The sequence below is a fragment of the Ochlerotatus camptorhynchus genome, unplaced genomic scaffold (genome assembly GCF_037179485.1).
Source record: "Ochlerotatus camptorhynchus isolate MF236.1 unplaced genomic scaffold, CSIRO-AGI_Acam_v1.1 ptg000025l, whole genome shotgun sequence".
NCBI lineage: Eukaryota > Metazoa > Arthropoda > Insecta > Diptera > Culicidae > Ochlerotatus > Ochlerotatus camptorhynchus.
The window spans coordinates 1,699,704-1,718,650 of NW_027040517.1; the positions used below are offsets into that span (position 1 = coordinate 1,699,704).

At 40.8% G+C, this 18,947-nt stretch overlaps 1 protein-coding gene across 1 annotated transcript; it reads left to right on the forward strand.

The window, feature by feature from the left end:
• Nucleotides 1-632: 632 nt before the first annotated feature.
• Nucleotides 633-18,384, forward strand: LOC135707917 (ecto-NOX disulfide-thiol exchanger 2). Its single transcript, XM_065229839.1, has 5 exons — nt 633-767; nt 866-2,044; nt 3,456-3,562; nt 4,501-4,602; nt 17,655-18,384. Exons 1-5 carry the CDS (start codon nt 719-721, stop codon nt 18,318-18,320), a joined length of 2,103 nt encoding a protein of 700 aa, XP_065085911.1. The 5' UTR covers nt 633-718; the 3' UTR covers nt 18,321-18,384.
• Nucleotides 18,385-18,947: the final 563 nt, after the last annotated feature.

The following is an 18,947-nucleotide window of genomic DNA, read 5'->3' on the forward strand; positions in this document are numbered from 1 at the left end:
AAAGTTTGACAGATAAAATGAGGGGTTAGTGGTTTTTCCTATGTTTCGAGGGGTGAATCGATTAGCTTGGGACCGAAGAGAGTACCAGAGCTGAGCCAAAAAGTTGAGCACGTTATTTCGGGACCTACTAGTCTTAGAGTTACCTCTATGATTAAACTGAGTTTAATATCAAATTGATTAAATTTCAAGCAAAATGGGAATAGTTCAATTTATAAGTGTAAGTCTTCCCTAATAAAAAATAACCATAAACGAACGATAACCCAAATCATAACTATTCCACAAATGGTTTGGATGATACCCAGAACACGTCGTTAAGCAAATTAACCATACAATTTTTATTAGGGTTCCCATACTCGATCGTGATGTCGATTTGCCAGCGAGAGCCATGACTTTCTAGAAATCATCGAGAGAAGTCATTGTTTACAAACGCTGATACGCCCTAATTCCAGCTCTATCTAGATTAGGTTAATTTTTTTTCTGAGTGTAGAATGGGCATTACCTTGATATATAGAGTTGACTGTATTCCAAATCTGGCCAATGCAGTACTAGAGTAATACTGTTGTATCCCTTGATCGCGTTTGTTTTTGTTCGCTTTTTGACAGCGTTGATGTCTTTTGCCAAAAGTGGAAATTTTCATTTCGATTGTTTACGTAAAATCGGATTCCTGCGGAGTTCTAATAATTTTTTGCTGATTTTCAAGGGCTCGCGGCTCGTCACGATGTCCTTTACATTGAATTCAATCTCGGGCAACGCAATCGCCACTATGCGTGAGTAAACAACATGCATTTATTTATCGAATGAATGAAGAACGGTTTGGCTCGCTCTGGAAAATCGATTTTTCATACATGTACATTTTCTTCTGCAGACCCCATAATGGGAAGCATTTCTAACGGGAGTGGATACATTGCACAACCAATCAGTGCCGCTTCCACTAGTACCGCATCGTTGTTGAACAATAGTCAAATGGAATATGCCCGCAAACAAAATCATACCCAATGCGGTGCCGCTCCGATGGACTTGGAGTCCGCCTCGGAACGAGATTCGATCAAAGAAGGAAGCTCTAGTGAAAAAAAGGAGAGTATGCTTCAAAAAAGTGGTCAGCTGGGAGTGGAAAGTAGTGGACAGATTTTATTCAATGGTTTGATTCCGCAGCCACAAGGATTTATGATGATGGCACCGGGAATGATGAATATGATGGACGGCTCATCATTAATAGGAATGCAGACATTTCCCGTCATGACTGCACAACAGATAAATACTGGTGTCGATCTAGCTCAACAGACATTGAACATGGTGAGGTCGGAAGATGGCAGTAAAGAGATTATTTATTGCAAATCGTGTACTTTGTATCCGCCGAATCCAAATGTTCCGGTACCCAAAACGATCGATCGTCCGCCAGGCTGTAGAACAGTGTTTGTTGGTGGTCTTCCAAATTCTATCACCGAAGAAATAATTCGAGAAATCTTTGAGCGTTGCGGTGAAATTACCACACTACGATTTTCAAAGAAGAACTTTTGTCACATTCGCTTCGTGTATGAAGCATCAGTTGACTCAGCGATCTATTTGTCCGGCTACCGCGTAAAACTAAATACGGGAGGATTCAACTTCAGTTCCCCTGAACCGAAAGATCCTGCCACCTTCGGACAGCTGCATGTTGATTTTGCACATGCTCGAGATGATCAGTATGATTATGAATGTCGTCAACGAAAGCTGCAACGTGAAAGGCGTCACCGGGAACGAGTCGAAGACGACCGCCTCAGACCATTGTCTCCTCAGCCGATAATCCATTATACTGATCATGAGGCAACTGCGGTTGCTGAAAAGTTGAAAACTGACGAAACCTTCGCCAAAGCCGTACAAACGCTGATCACTTGGCTAGAGCGAGGCGATTGCAATAAAAAAAATGCAAACAATTTTTACACGATGATTCAGAGCACAAATTCGCACGTACGCCGGTTGCTTAACGAAAAAGGAATCACCGATGAAGAATTGTGCCGGGCAAGGGAGCATTACCGGAAACAGATGCAGAGTATGCTGACTCAATGTAAGTAGATGGTTCTTTCGCTTTCACGTATCGGTATGAATTGAACTGAACAGTGTGTAGAGAGCTGCCGCATTGGTCTAGCACAATTTCCCTCTACTTCCTACTTTCTTTCCATAACCAGAATTTCCTACACTCTCATCACAGCCATAAGTAAGTTGAACGGGGCGCTACAGTTTCAGTGTTTTGCTTGGTATTTTTAAACGGGAACAATGCATTGGGATTGGTGAAGTACCTTACATACCTATATGATCCTTAAAGCTTCTGGAGTATTTTGTAGTTTTGATTTTCTAATTCGAACATAAATTTGGTTGAATTTTTACTTGTTGATGGATGGCCAATTAAAAGTATTTTTGTCTATTTAACTACATTTTGCCCATATTTAAGGGTCTATCAGTGGTCCATACTTTGAAACTTATTTAAACTTATAAACCATGCAAGTGATCTGTATATTTTCCGAATTTCGGATTCTTTAATAATTTTCTTTGTTACTTCAGTAACTATACTAAATCGCAACGCTTTCTTCAAGCTCAAAAGTAAACATTGCCTCTCCGACTTTTCCTTGAAAATCTTTCCACTAAGATAATTAGTATTTCTTCGGTAGATAGTAGCGCTGGAATAAAACTTTTCAAAAGCTTTTTTTTTTGTTCATCACAATTATTGACGAAAGCAATGTGGGTATCTAAGTTGGTGAAGGTTGTATGCAAGGGATAACACTGTCGCACTGTAGTAATTATAAAGGTATTGTATTTCAAACATAAAACTTCTTTCTCACATGAACCTCACTAGTCCCTGTCCGGAAAAAGGGTGTTGCTCAAACAACTTCAGTTTGGAAGTCAATTGGTACTCTTCGAAGGTATGTAGCCGATCATTTGGTATGAGACAATGTAGTTAACATGCAAAAAAGGGTAGCCGAATTGCTTTACGTTGACTATGTGAAAGGTTCTGACTTGATGTGAGCCACATTTACGGTAATTTCCTGCATAACATTTTATGTAACTTTGTGTTCACCATTTTTCCTTCATTTTTTGATACGTTTACTTTCGGCACACGCAACCCTTGTGCTGCTTCCACGATCTTTAAAAAAAATATTGATCATCCTAGTTGATCGAATTCTATCACTAATTTTTCCAACTCCATTCAATTGGTGAATTTCACATCAAAAGTAACAGGTATTAATTATCTCAACGTTAAAACTATAATGCTACATAACTGTACATAAAAACCCCTTAATCGTTCATGGTCATCTGCCGATGAATAGCGTATACATATGTAATATGAATAGGGCAACTCTCATAATGAACCATCCTATCTTCCTCTCATTGAATCATCATCAAACACACATTACAGCAAACCCGGAAAATGCTCTATCATTATTATTACTGTTATTATTTTCCACTTCACTCCAATTCAGTCAATCAGATTGAAAAAGTGTTCAATGCGGCCAGTCACAAGAAGGTTTGGGATCATTTTTCTAAAGCCCAAAGAAAGAACATCGATGCCTGGAAGAAGCAATCGCTGGTATGTATTTAAATCTTTTCTTAATCCGCAGCATGTCTCTTGAGATTCTATATTGTTACCTCCGTAGCTTCCTCATAACACTTCGAAGCACGTCATTTTCGTACAGTCTAATCAATGTAGATAGACAATAGTCATAATCACTATATTGTTCATTCTGCACTTCTCCCATTCCGACGGTTTCATTGAATCAATTAGCTTATTTTACCCATTTAAAGTAAGAATGCTTGTAATCTTTTTTTTTTGCGTTTTTTCATCAGCCACGTTACTGTTAGTTTTAATGTTATTGTCTTTAAATTGATTGATTTTGACAGTTTAAAATATCTTGCACTGCTTTCATCGTATAATCAGCACGTTTGCCTAACCAGCTATATATGTTCTGCAATCAATCACAACATCGTTAAACCTTAATTTCATAAGATTATCGAACATAAATAATGGTAAAAAGGTGTTTGAGGTGTAGTTCGATGAATTAGCTAAGGTAAGTAATGCAAACAATAAAGTCATCGCCCAAGTCAAATCCACCCAAGAAGCAAAGCATTCGCGAAGAAGGTGAAGAGTTGATGGTGATATTAAACTCACTTCAAAGCATGTATACTTTTAATGGGAACAGAATAGCGCTAAAGCTGTTAAATGTCTAATATTCGAACTATTCAGTCATCACTCTTCGCCTCCTTGTCGATGCTTAGACAGGATAAGCCTATTGATGTATCGCCAAATGGAAGTATTCAACGCAGGAAACCAGCGATAGAAGTAAATTATTTGACAATAAATAAAAATAAACATCTTTAAACTATTTCCCAAAAATAATATTTAGTACCTAAGGTTGATTCATAAGATATTATAAGTACCAATCCGTACTGTAGGCGCTTTATACCTATATCGTTTGTGTTATCTTCTTCTTCTCCTACGAAAACCATGCAACGGTTGCCGCTGACTAGGAAATCAAGAGCGTTCAGTTGGACGATATCGGTGATGATGAGATGGACCTATCTGAAGACGATGGGACCGTACCGAAGAAATCTCGTTGGGATGTCCGAAAGGTAAGTAGATCCAGTGTAAGGTTTTGCATTTCTTTACAGATGTTCGGTGCCTGCTCAAACCTTTATTCTCCAGGTGCAATCATTAACATAGTTTGGTGCTGTCGAATCTTTCTAGTATTTGGCCCACTTTACTCTCTGCTCTGCTCTTCAACTCTATTTCACTCACACTCCCTCCGGCAGTGCTCAGGTCTAGGCCACATTTCTGTCGACTTGCTTGATTTAATTGTTGCGGCTCCGCCCCCATAATCCCCTGAATCTACCTCTGCTGCGATGTCCTGCCGAATGCCAATCTAGCGTTTGCTTACAGTATTAGGAAATAGATATAGGAAACCCGTGACAAAAGGGCGAGGTTCATTTTTCTTACTTTTAATGTGTCACATAATTAAAGTAAGGCCCCTAAATAACATTCAAACACATAAAGAATAAATTGATTTTCGCCAACTGTTATAACATCGGAGATGAACCAGCCTACGGCTGAAAATCTCCTAAATAAAGAAAAAAAAAACTTGTAACAAGAGCACTCGCGCCCTGTACAAAATACAACAGCGTGTTATTTTCACCTTGAGTGCACTTCATGAAACCTGAGATTCTTCAAATATTGGGGTCTACGGGACAATTTTAAATAATTGGCCCACTTTGTGACTGTTGCAAAGTTACCCATAATCGGTCGTAATTTGTCGTCGAAGGTAAGCCTTTGCCACCCGCCGGTAGTACCCCCGTTTTTTAGCAAAACTTTTTTTTTTTGGCTATATGTTTAGTATTACTTCTGCGTGAAGTCAACGATTTACATAGTTGAAGATGCTAATTTCAAATAACAGACTAAAGTGGTATTTTTTATACGATAGATGAGGAGATGAAAGTATAGAATTGATAGCTCCGTTTAGAGTACGGCAGTGTGAAAATTGCATATAGAGAGTAGACAGCGAGCTAGGACAACTTTAGAAAGGTACAAATCGGTTTTATCATCTCTTTACCAAACTCCTCCTTTGGAGAGGAGTGCTATAATCTCGGCTAAAATGCAGTTTTTATGTTAGTTGAGAACATTGACCTACCTAACGTCCATGACGTCTGAAAAAAATTGGCCTAGAAATAATACTCATTATATTTTCGGCATAAATTGCCCGGAATCTAGCTAAAAGTAAAGTACTTACGTTTTACAACGTAGAACCGAAAGACACGCAACATCGAAATGGCAACCAATATTGAGTTTGACAGTACGAAAATCTGTTCAGTAACTTTTACAGAATTCGGTACTTTATTGCTGTTTCTGTTTGTAAAAGATTATTTTTTACAGTACATTCGTCAATTTTTTTACAGAATTGCGGAATCGCAGCCTTTTACAGCTTCGATCCGCACATTTTATTTACAGTTTTCGGTAAATGTATGTAAATTACGTAAATTCAGCAGTTCTGATTGCGGAAAATTGGTAAATAATATTTTTTACAAAAGATTCGGTGAAAATTACATCCAGCAAAAAAGTACCGAACAAGATTTAAGAAAATTGCTGTGCTTTTTGCTGTTATTTTTTTTATATTAAGCTTTAATGAGCGAGAAATCGGCGATTGTCGTGTTTGTTTACAAAAGCAATTAAGCCCTAATCTCAAAGTTCTCCGGATTTTATAAAAAATAACGAAAACATCTCTGTATCTCGCCACCATGTTGTGCATCATGCTGAGTGTTGTACCATAGAGGTAACTCTAAGACCAGAAGGTCCCGAAGAAACGAGCTCAACTTTTTGGCTCAGCTCTGGTACTCTCATCGGTCCCAACACAGGAGTGGAACTTCGGATCAGAAAGTGGCTCCACTTGTCATTTGCGAACACTAGCGCACCTAGCGGTAGAAGACATCTTCTGCCTGCAGTTAAGATAGGCAGCATGCTATGATAGTGTGAGAGCACATAGAAAGCCCGCGTGGAACGCTACCACACACATCGCTTGTTGAGCAGAAAAACGAACCACTTTTTGATTCACCGATTTGTTTGCACTTCTCCTTCTGTTCTGTGGTCCCAAGCTAATCGATGCACCCCTCGAAACATTGGAAAATCCACGAACCCCTCATTTTATCTGTCAAACTTTCATAGCGAATCAAAACAAACATAGTGTAGTACTGGAATGTATACTAGACTGATGCAAATTTTGACATTTTCGCTCCACAGTGCTCAAACGGTTCCAAATCGGTTCCTGATTAGTCTCCCAAAATTTGAACTCATTCGATAAGAAACTGACTTGGCACAAACCATTTGAAGTTTATATGGAAATTACTATAGGAAAACCAAATGTTTTGTTCATATCCATCTAACAATTAACCATATCGCTCTGCTTTAAAAACTGATAACAGAGCTCGTAGAAAATTTTCTCAGCTACAACTTTGTGCTGAACCACTTTTTAATATAATGTAAGCATCAAAAGCTATCAATAATTCAAGCAACTAATGTCTTACGATTATGCTCATTCAACTGTTCCGCAGGCAACATTAGTGTTTCTGGTGCTTGGAATAGAGCACAAAAATCATGGCTACTATGTCACACTGCACGATACAGTGTTGCTCACATAACAGCTGCTTGATCATGCCATAAGATTATCAATCTCTTAAACAATTAATAACTATTTTATTTGACGTTTGGCTCAACAACTATATTCTGCTAAGTTAAAGCTGAGAAAATTATCCATAAGTATAGCTTTTGAATTTTTGAACAGTGCAATATGGAAAAAGGTAAGAAGACAATGAACAAAAAGTTTTGATTTCCCATGGTAATTTCCATATAAACTTCAAATGATTTGTGCCAAGTCAGTTTCTTTGCAAATGAGTTCAAATTTTGGGAGACTAATCAGGACCCGATTTGGAACCGTATGAGCACTGTGGAGCGAAAATTTCAAAATTTGCATCAGTCTAATGTATACTAGAATGGGATACGTTAATCGATTTGCTTGGGACCAATAGGCTAGTCAAGGAGTGAGCCAATTTAAAATCGTTAGTTTCGAATTGATAATTACGTGAAATACACATAGAAATTGTCTATGTGGAAATCACGTAAATTTCATTTTCATTTTCATTTTCAATTTCAACAAAAATTTTCTCTAATATTCAAGTGACATCACATACATGCTTCGTAAGTCACGCAAAGCTGATCGAATAAGGAATTTACGTGACTTATCACGTAGCTTTAACGTGTCGATTAAGCGAAGACAACAAATCGTGCGTATGAGTTCCTATGAGAAAATGGAAGAGTTGCCAGTCTTTTTGATTTGTTGTTCGCTGTGTTCCCTGTGTTGTCGATCGACCGGTTTTCGATAAGAACTTAGCTACCAGGGTTGTGTTCCATTTGGTGAATTTTCTCTTAAATTTGACACCGTTTTCCAGTGAAAACTAGATGTATGAGTGCTCATTGCAAGACACCCTATATGACATGATATAAGCCATAGTCTGTACGGGGTTTTAGATGTGTCCAAGGACTCCAAGTTGACTATATATACACACACACCAAATTTAAGCTTTCATTATCAGTACAACGAATTACTGGATCATGATCAGCAATCCAATGCTTTACTGAAAAACAGCAAACGATATTTTACCGAAAAAATCAGCTAACATAGGCCCCAATTATGTAAGTCGAGTCGAGCGTCGAGTGTCGAGTAACTCGACACTCTCGTCGAGTAACTCGACACTCGACGCCGTCGAGTGGCTGTCGAGTGTAGCAAAAATAGGCATTATGGGAGTCGACTGAATCAGATTGAATTGGCCATAAAACGCTAGCGTCATGTCATTTTTGACAGATAACGATCAATATTTTTAATGATTAATAATATTCAAGTTTGTTTTTGTTGTTCCGTTGAAGATTTTTTTGTAACAATATTGAAGTTCGTGTAATTTTTGTTATTAACGAAGTTGAGGTTTCATGGTGGATTTCAAGTATTTTAATGGCATTAAGCTTGTGGTTCAACCACAGACAAACAGACATAACACACTGAATATTTCTCACTGTAAAACATCGTCGCTAAAACATTACCGCCATCTGTTGAGTACACTGTGATGGGCACTGCACTGAACAGATGGTGGTAGTGTGTAAACGTCAAACGCAAGGGAATTGACTATGCGCACTACAGGTGGCGGTACTACCAACTATGATACTTTTAAATTGTCCATTAAATGCTTGTTCGATAAACTAAAGGGTGATACGGTCAAAATTTGGTCAATATCAACTTGACGTATTTCTTTCAATTTTGCATTTAAAAAACCTGAACACCCCTCATTTTGAAGGTGTGTGTGTGTAGAATGTTGCTCCTATTTTGATTTTGGAATTCACTCTTCAGTTGTCAAAATGCCGTCCAAGCAAGAAGAGCAGCGTATCAAAATTTTGCTCGCGCATCGCGAAAATCCGAGCTACTCGCACGCAAAGTTGGCAAAATCGCTAAAAGTTGCCAAATCAACCGTTACAAATGTAATTAAAGTGTTTGGGGAACGTTTGTCGACAGCCAGGAAGTCTGGATCGGGGGGAAATCGAAAACCGGAAGCCGCTGAGACGACAAAGAGAGTTGCCGGTAGTTTCAAGCGAAACCCTAACCTCTCTCTCCGAGATGCCGCAAATAAGCTGGGTGTATCGTCTACAACCGTGCATCGAGCCAAAAAACGAGCCGGACTATCGACTTACAAGAAGGTAGTGACTCCAAATCGCGATGATAAACAAAATACGACGGCCAAATCGCGATCCCGGAGGCTGTACACGACGATGCTGACGAAGTTTGACTGCGTGGTAATGGACGACGAAACCTACGTCAAAGCCGACTACAAGCAGCTTCCGGGACAGGAGTTTTATACGGCAAAAGGAAGGGGAAAGGTAGCAGATGTTTTCAAGCACATGAAACTGTCAAAGTTCGCAAAGAAATATCTGGTTTGGCAAGCCATCTGTACCTGTGGCTTGAAAAGCAGCATTTTCATAGCTTCCGGGACTGTCAACCAAGAAATTTACGTGAAAGAGTGTTTGAATAAACGTCTGCTGCCTTTCCTGAAGAAACACGGTTGTTCCGTACTGTTTTGGCCGGATTTGGCATCTTGCCATTACGGTAAAAAGGCCATGGAGTGGTACGCCGCCAACAACGTGCAGGTGGTTCCCAAGGACAAGAACCCTCCCAACACGCCAGAGCTCCGCCCAATTGAGAAATACTGGGCTATTGTCAAGCGGAACCTAAAGAAGACCAAAAAAACTGCTAAGGGCGAGCAGCAGTTCAAGGCAAACTGGCTTTCTGTGGCGAAGAAGGTGGACAAGGTGGCTGTACAAAATCTGATGGCAGGGGTCAAGCGTAAGGCCCGGCAATTCTGATTTGGAAAAGCGGAAGCCTAACTGAATATTTTTCCTGAATTTTATACTAATTGAACTTGAAAAAGAAATTTAATTTGATTTTTTAAATAAACGATTTCACCGATTTACACGCGTTTTCCCTTGACCAAATTTTGACCGTATCACCCTTTACTTGCGAGTGTTATGTCTGTTTGTCTGTGGTTCAACTGTTATCGTTAGTTGTCGGATCTTTGGTCCTAGTCGTGATTCTTTATCCTGTATTGAAACCACGATTAAAATAAGTCTCAGTAGTCTTCCAGTTAGTCGCAATCTGCTTTGACTACCAGAGAACGATGTGGACAAGTGTTGATTTTTTCTACGAAGACGAGGATAACCAAGAGGAGCTGGTTAATATTTCTATAATGCGTAGAAATATTCGCGATACTTCACATCCAATGTCGTTATCAGACAATGAGTAAGTAAATACTAGTGTAGCAGATTTGATCAGATCATTGAGCATTTCTAGCCCAAATCGCAAATCGGTTCGATATGATGATTTCCGATTTGCATGAATGTTTGCGCATATGTTCTTTACCACCCAATGCTGCATTTTTCATTGAGATCTTTTTACCCTTCTTTCAAAGAAGGTTTAAGAGATGAACTTGTTAGACTCTTGTCATTTCAATCACAACAAAGACAGGATTGTTTTTATATCAGTGCTATATATATTCTCTTGACACTCTTCCTTTCACATACACAAATACACTCATTGCTGTATACCACAACAAGCAGAAATAAAGTTTCATTCCGAGTTGGTTAGTCAACCGTACTACACGTTATTTTCCTTTCTCTGTACTGCGTATATCACAACAGGTTATGGGCCTGCGCGCGGAGAAAATACAAAAGTGACGCCATTTTTTTTCGGTTTTTTTTTCTCGATCGGAATTTGTTAAATTTTTCGTCGTGGTTTTTGTTGTTCGTCGCGGCAGCCTTCGTCGGAGTGCAACAAAATGGATGGATCCCGTTTTAGCATCCAGAAATTAAACAACATTAACTACCCCAGTTGGCGTTTTAAAGTGGAGCTGCTACTCATCCGCGAGGAGCTTTGGCGCTATGTTGAGCCAGGAGTAAAGCCGGATGCCGAAGCAGCTGCCGTTTGGGATGCAGGGGACGCAAAGGCGAGAGCAACCATCGGGCTCCTGATTGATGATAATCAGCATAGCCTGATTCGTGCTGTGAGAACCGCAAGACTAACCTGGCTGGCATTGAAAAATCACCACGAGAAAACCAGCCTAACTTCCAAAGTTTCCCTTCTGAAACGCATTTGCGATAAACGCTACTCGGAGGGGGAAAGTATGGAGGAGCATGTGTTTGCCATGGAGGAGTTGTTTTCACGGCTGGCTAACGCCGGGCAGGAGTTGGCAGAAAACCTCGCTGTCGCAATGATCCTGCGAAGTCTTCCGAGCTCGTTCGACGCATTGACAACTGCCCTCGAGAGCCGGGCAGAAGCCGACCTTACGTTGGAGCTGGTGAAAAGGAAACTTTTGGACGAAGCTGCCAAGCGTCAGGGCTCTGAGACGGACTCAGTGTTGAAGGTTAAGGAGGAAAGCAGAAAGAAGAAGCAGATCATCTGTCATTTCTGCAAGCAGCCGGGACATAAACAAAAGTTTTGCCGGCAGTTCATTCGGGAGGCGGAAAAGCGGAGCAATGCTCAGCCGCAGCGCACCAAGAAAAAAGAAGATAGTGTTTCGTTTGCGTTCGTGACCTGTGTTACCGGGAGTGACAATATGGACAAATGTTGGATTATTGACTCTGGCGCTACGAGCCACACCGTCGCGGACCGAGATTTTTTCGTTGAATTGCGCCCTAGTGATGTGAAGTACGTTAAACTGGCGGACGGAAAAGTGGCTAAAGTGGAAGGCGAAGGGTGCGGGGAAATCGAGTGCTGTGACGAAAAAGGTGAACGCAGGAAGATGCAGCTAAGTTCGGCGTTGTACATCCCCACTCTGGCGATGAATTTGCTTTCGGTGTCAGCGCTCATACAGAAGCAAGCGACAGTGGTTTTCAGCACCAGTGGTTGCCAAATCAAACGAGATGACGTGACAGTAGCGGTGGCCGGTCTCAAGCAGGGATTGTACCAGCTGAAGCGGCCCGACGAGGTTGTTTTGGTAGCGAAGAGCCAACACAACGCCAATTGTAAACACGTTTGGCACAGGAGGTTTGGCCATCGGGAGCCGAATGCCATCAGGATTTTGGAAAAGCGCAACCTAGTGAATGGACTTGAGGTAGTCGAGTGTGTCGTCGATGAACCTTGTGAATGCTGCCTAAAAGGTAAGAGTACACGTATTCCATTCCCTAAAGATTCCAAATCGCAAACCGTGGCCCCCTTAGATATCGTTCACACCGATGTGTGCGGCCCGGTGGAAGTCCCTTCGGTGAGCGGATACCGATACTTTATGACGGTAATTGATGATTTCTCTCGTTACTGTACGGTGTATCTGCTGAAGGAGAAGTCAGAAGTGGCCGACAAGATGGAAGAGTACGTCGCCTATGTGAAGAACCACTTCGGTCGCAGTCCGAAAATTGTGCGATCGGATCAAGGAGGGGAATACTCTAGCAAGCGGCTGCGGTATTTCTACAAACGACAGGGGATTGGTGCCCAGTTTACAGCGGGGTATAGCCCACAGCAGAATGGAGTGGCTGAACGTCGCAACCGCTATCTTGTGGAGATGGTTCGATGTTTGTTGTTTGAGGCTGACCTTCCGCAGTGCTATTGGGCAGAGGCTTTGAGTACAGCGGTGTACCTCCAGAATATTCTCCCGTCAAAATCTGTGAGTGTAACCCCGTACGAGCTGTGGTTCAACGTGAAACCGAACGTGAGTCATCTGCAAGTCTTCGGCAGTACCGCGTGGGTTCACATACCGAAACAAAAACGCAAGAAGCTCAGCGAAACAGCCCAAAAGCTAACGTTTGTGGGCTATTCTGCGGAACATAAGGCCTACAGGTTCCTAGATCGATCAACGAAGAAAGTCATTGTAAGTCGTGATGCAAGATTCATAGATGGAACACCCGTAGCCCGCGGCCCAGAAAACACTTCGAGCAACGAGGAGAGCGACACGGTCGAGTTCGAGTTTCATCAACTGAATCCGCCAGATCCACAGATCGTTGAAGAGGATGCCGATGCAGATGCGATGGAAGATGCCGTTGAAGATTTGATGGAAGAGTCAGACGACAGTTTCCATGGATTCAGCGATGATGATCCTATGCTGGGAGAAGAAGTTGGACAGCCAACGAGAAGTTCCGAGCGTTCGACTAAGGGAAAGCCACCAGTGAGGTACGCTGACATGATGGGTGCCACGACCCACAGCATCGACGATCCCAGAAGTTACAATGAAGCGATAAGTAGCCCCGACAAGTCAGCCTGGCAAGCAGCGATGGAGGAAGAGATGGCTTCTCTCAACGAGCACCAAACGTGGGATCTAGTCCAACTGCCTCCAGGTAAGAAGGCCATCGGATGTAGGTGGACCTTCAAGAAAAAGGAAAACGAAACCGGCCAAACTGTGCGGTATAAGGCGAGGCTCATTGCGCAAGGGTTCTCGCAACAATACGGCTGTGATTTCGACGAGGTGTTTGCCCCCGTTGTCAGACAGTCAACCCTACGAACGATGCTGACGATTGCAAGCAGAGAAGGTATGCTTGTTAAGCATCTCGATATTAAAACAGCGTACTTGTATGCCGAGCTCAAAGAGGACATATATATGAAGCAGCCACCGGGATTTGCTGCGGACAACGGGCGGGTGTGCCGCCTCAGGCGTAGCATATATGGCCTCAAACAGTCGGCGCGCGTCTGGAATAAGAAAATAGACAATGTGCTTCAACAGATGCAGTTTCGAGCAGCCGATGCAGACTCTTGCCTATACGTGCGTGTGCGGAACGGAAAGTCAATGTTCATCTTAATCTACGTTGATGATATCGTCGTGTTCTGCCATTCGGAGCGTGAGTTTCAGGAGATCTGCAGTTTACTACAGATGCACTTCAAGCTATCCAGTCTCGGTGAGTTGCGGCAGTTTCTCGGCATCCACGTGGAGAAAGTCAGAGATCACTACACGCTCAGTCAACAAAACTACATCGAGAAGCTCGTTACCAGGTTCGGACATGAGGGTGCGAAGACTTCCAAGATTCCCCTTGACCCGGCTTATGTGAAACAAAAGGAGGAGGAGGTGTTACCTAACAACACTTCCTACTGTAGCTTGGTTGGTAGTTTGTTATACATCGCGGTCAATACTCGTCCGGACATCTGCGTCAGCACATCGCTACTGGGCCGCAAAGTGACCAAGCCAACCAACCGTGATTGGACCGAAGCTAAACGTGTCTTAAGATACCTCAAAGGCACAAAGGATCTGCGGCTGCACCTAGGCAGAGGAAGTGGAGGCCTTGAATGTTTCGTTGATGCCGACTGGGCCAGCAACGAAGAAGACAGAAAATCGAACTCTGGTTTTCTCATAAAGTATGGCGGCGGATTGGTGAACTGGGGCACGCGCAAGCAATCTTGCGTTGCGATGTCGTCGACAGAAGCGGAATTCATCGCCTTGGCGGAGGGATGCCAGGAACTTCTGTGGCATCTGAAGCTTTCAAAGGACATCAACGAGGAGCAGCTTCTGCCCATCTCTGTGTGGGAAGACAACCAGTCTTGCATCAAGCTGGTGGAGTCAGACCGCATTGGGAAGCGATCGAAACATATCGATACGAAACACGCATTCGCTAAGGATCTGCAGCAACGTGAAGTCATCGATCTGAAGTACATTCCAACATCCGAAATGGAAGCGGACATGATGACTAAGCCCTTGGAGCGGATCAAGTTAGAGAGACACAGGAACGCGATCGGCATCAGGTCCATTACCGATACCGTCTTCGTTGAGGAGGAGTGTTAGACTCTTGTCATTTCAATCACAACAAAGACAGGATTGTTTTTATATCAGTGCTATATATATTCTCTTGACACTCTTCCTTTCACATACACAAATACACTCATTGCTGTATACCACAACAAGCAGAAATAAAGTTTCATTCCGAGTTGGTTAGTCAACCGTACTACACGTTATTTTCCTTTCTCTGTACTGCGCATATCACAACAGAACTAGCCTTAGGCTAAAAATCTCTCTAATAAAGGAAGAAAAAAAAAATCAAAGGAGGTTAAGGTACACCTGGGCAGGTGAGAATAGGTAGTTATTAAGGATTGTTACCGCAATTTCTCGCATGGCCTAGTTCAGGGAATGTGAAGGTATAGCCCATACTTTCAATTGCCCTGAACTAGGTCAGGCGGGAATCTGCAGTAACAATCCTTAATAACTACTTATTCTCACTTGCCCCGGTGTACCTTAACCCTTTCCTTCCCACACGGTTTTTGATAGTTTTGACATACAAATATGCGTTCCTAAGAAAAGTGCTGGAACAAAAAATGTTGCATACCCGGAAAAAAATAACCATACAATTACCATAAAATAAAATACAATTACAAGTAAATCTATTGCCAACAATCGATCTTATTGTGCGTATATAGTACACGAACTTTTAACATATTGTTATTACAATAGATGTACAATACGTCCCATATAGTAAGAGTTTTCAACAATAGAACAACAATACAATTAATGGTAAATGGTTCAAGTTTGTTCGGGAAAAAGTGATTTTTCGTATGGTTAAGATACATAACGACCCCCTTAATCCATTGTATATTCCCCCATTTACCATAGATTCTATTGTAGAAACAATACATTCTATTGTTATTTTATCGTTGTGGAGAATACGATTTATTGTAAATACCATAAACTCTATTGTATGGTTACAATACATTTCATTGTACCTCTACGGTTCTTTTTTTTACGGGTATAACCTTAAAATATCAAATCCATAAAAAAAAGTTTTTGGTTAAAATCAATAGTATTTTAATTGTTTTTCAATATTTGACCAGTTGGATTCTAAAAACCATGTATGGTCGAATATAATGGCCATACGAATAGGGTTAGATAAGTATTGCCTATTTAATGGCACGCTGACAAACATGAGGAAGTCAAAAAAGTTGTGGATCACCTATGCTACCATGGGAAGGAAAGGGTTAACCTTCTTTGGAAGAAGCGTAAAAAGATCTCAATAAAAAATGCAGCATTGGGTGATAACGAACATCCGCGCAACGCTTTACTGTAAATCAGATTTTTTTCGTTTTGGTGTGAAAATGCTACATATATGGTGCAAAATGCTGCCAAATGTCAGAATTTTGAATTGCTGAAAGATCAGTAAAGAGATATTACTGATTTTCAGTAAAAGGTTGTCATTTTGACAGAAGTTGGAATTGCTGGAAAATTCAGCAGCATTATTTTGCTGAATTTGTGCTGATCTTTCATCAAGTTTAAAATCAGCGAAATTTTGCTAATTTTCAACGATTTAAATTTGGTGTGCAGGTGTTCTAATGTGTCAAATTCATTATACAGCCATGTTGGATTTTTGTATGGGACAGCGATCGAGTTTGTTTACAATTTGCTCTAAAACCGCAATTTCATACCTTCATGATCAAAATTTCTTTAACTCAAGCTTGGACTTTTAGAATTTAGAATTTAATTATCTAAGGACTACAACAATTCTTGTGACTTTTTACAGTACACCATTAAATCACAGACAAACAGACGTAACTCTTTGAAAAAGTTTTTCTTGAAAACATAGTATTTCAAAACATAGGACCTCAGTAACGACATCTCTCGGGCTTCTCGCGGAAAACAAGCTTGCTCGCTAACTCGCAAACAATATTGCTTAAAAGTTCTATAGAATGTATAGAAATGTCAAAGTGATCCGATGCCAGCGCTGCGGCGAGTAGTTTGCGGAACTGATAATATTCAAATCAACAGTTAAATGCGTGAGCGAAGATACACAATAAAGTGTTACGTCTGTTTGTCTGTGATCACACTAATGTTAAAAAATTAAAAAAAAAACTACGTGCATCGCTCGAAAACTGCAATAAACATCGATTGTTTTTTAACTCCTCGGAGTATAATACCTTGTGTAGTAAAAGTTGCTTCCATTTAATTTCGTTTCGGCTAATCAAGCGTAATATTTAAACAAGAGGTAAATTCAAAGTTTGTCAAGTGAAAGATTATAAACCGTATATCCCTGTTCACCTGGAATTCCGCTAAATTTAAGGGGCGTTTATATGCCAATATTTTGTAATATTATAATGTTACGACAAACTTGTCATGGATGTTGAAGTACAAAAAAATGTATTTAACAGCTAGTTTTATATGTGAAATGCATATCGTTGAGTGAATGTTGTAAATTGTAATATTTTTCATTAACCGAACGATAAATATTTATGTGTTTTTAAGGCTTTATTAGCATTTCGGCATTTCGTAAACATATTTATGGTGTTTTCGGCATTCGGTGACAGATTTATACATTTTCGGCCTAATTTCGTTCGACCTTTTGTGATTCGCCTTCTGTACCTATCCCACATGGATAACTCTTACCGATTGAGATAAATAATCTAAGGAGCTGGCGATTTACCACGTCGGCAGCTTAGGAGGTAGTTTGGGAAGGCGTGGTTCATACAAATTGTTAAAGATGTGTATGGAGGATTGTCCATGCAGGGCGTGTTCCACGTGGTTTGTGAACAGCCTCTACTTCGTACAATAAGGCCACCAGCCAAGAACAACTCATATCTCTTCATTGTCAGAGTCGTTTCAGTTGGGTTTAAACATTCACACCGTTCTAAAATAACTTCACATTTCAGGAACGACGGGACAGTTCATCAGACGCGGAATTTCAGTCGGTGCGGTCTGAACTTGAAATGAAAACGATGCAAATTCAAGTCCTGCAAGAGACAATCCGAAATCTTCAAACTCAACTAATGGAAAACAAGTCCAAAGAGACGGAACGTCAGAACAAAGTTCAAGAGCTGGAAGACAAACTGAAGGAAGCAAACGTTAAACAGCTTCTTTTAAAAACCAAAATCGCTACCACACAATCAAAATTGTCTCTCTGTGCAACGAATACTTCTACTTCTTCCAAGGGTGGTTCTGAGCTAGACGAAAGCGAACTATCCGAATCAGAACACAAACCCGCAGCGGCTACTCCGACGCCCATTGTCATCACGACACCTGCGCCGGAACCGCCAAAAACACCTCCACCCGCAGTGATAGATCCACAGGAGGCCAAAGTCATCACTCTGGTGTCGGCTTTCCTGGTGGTGCATCCTCATGGAGCCAGCATCGACTATATTTGGTCCTACGTTAGTCGGTACGTGCCGGAACTAAAGTCAAAGCAAGTGGAAGAAGTGCTACAACGGTATGCAGATCTCTTCCGAGAGGAGATGAGTGGTGTTGGTGCTAAAATCGTAAGAAATTGGAAGTTCTGTGGATTCCAGTGCAAAGATGAAGAAGACGTAGAAAAACCCTAGATGTAATCAAAATATGTATATCACAACTTTACTAGTATTTATTGATCTTTCATAATTAACTTAAACTTTGCGAAATGTTGTTTTATACGAAATAATTTATAATAAATTTGTTTCATTGCAGTCGGTACCTGTTTCATTACTGATAACTATTGTATCACATAATTTTGAGGGCTATTACACATCTGGTATAAAATGTCATGGGCATAGTCTGTTTCTTTTTATTTTGAGCTTTTTTCCTAACAAAAAGAAAAATAGCTCATAGTCTCATAAGAAGAAAAGTTATGCTAAATATCCAATAATGCTTACTTCTTATTATTATTTAAGCCAGTCTCAACATGCGCGACGAAAACCTACACACACACACACACACACACAAATCATCAGTGCGTTCGATAACTTGAATAAGCTATTGTATACTTCGATTATTTAAGTGATAATGCGTCGAGCAAGTTGAGACTATTGTGTATGTTGTTGGCTTTAAACTGGATAACATATAATACTACTCAACTTATAATATACAAATATTCTCAAAAAGTGACCTATAGTACATTTAAATCTGCCTCTCGTTGTTATGTCGTGTACTTTAAAGGCACCATTAACTTTCAGCTCCGAATAAGCTAACACTAA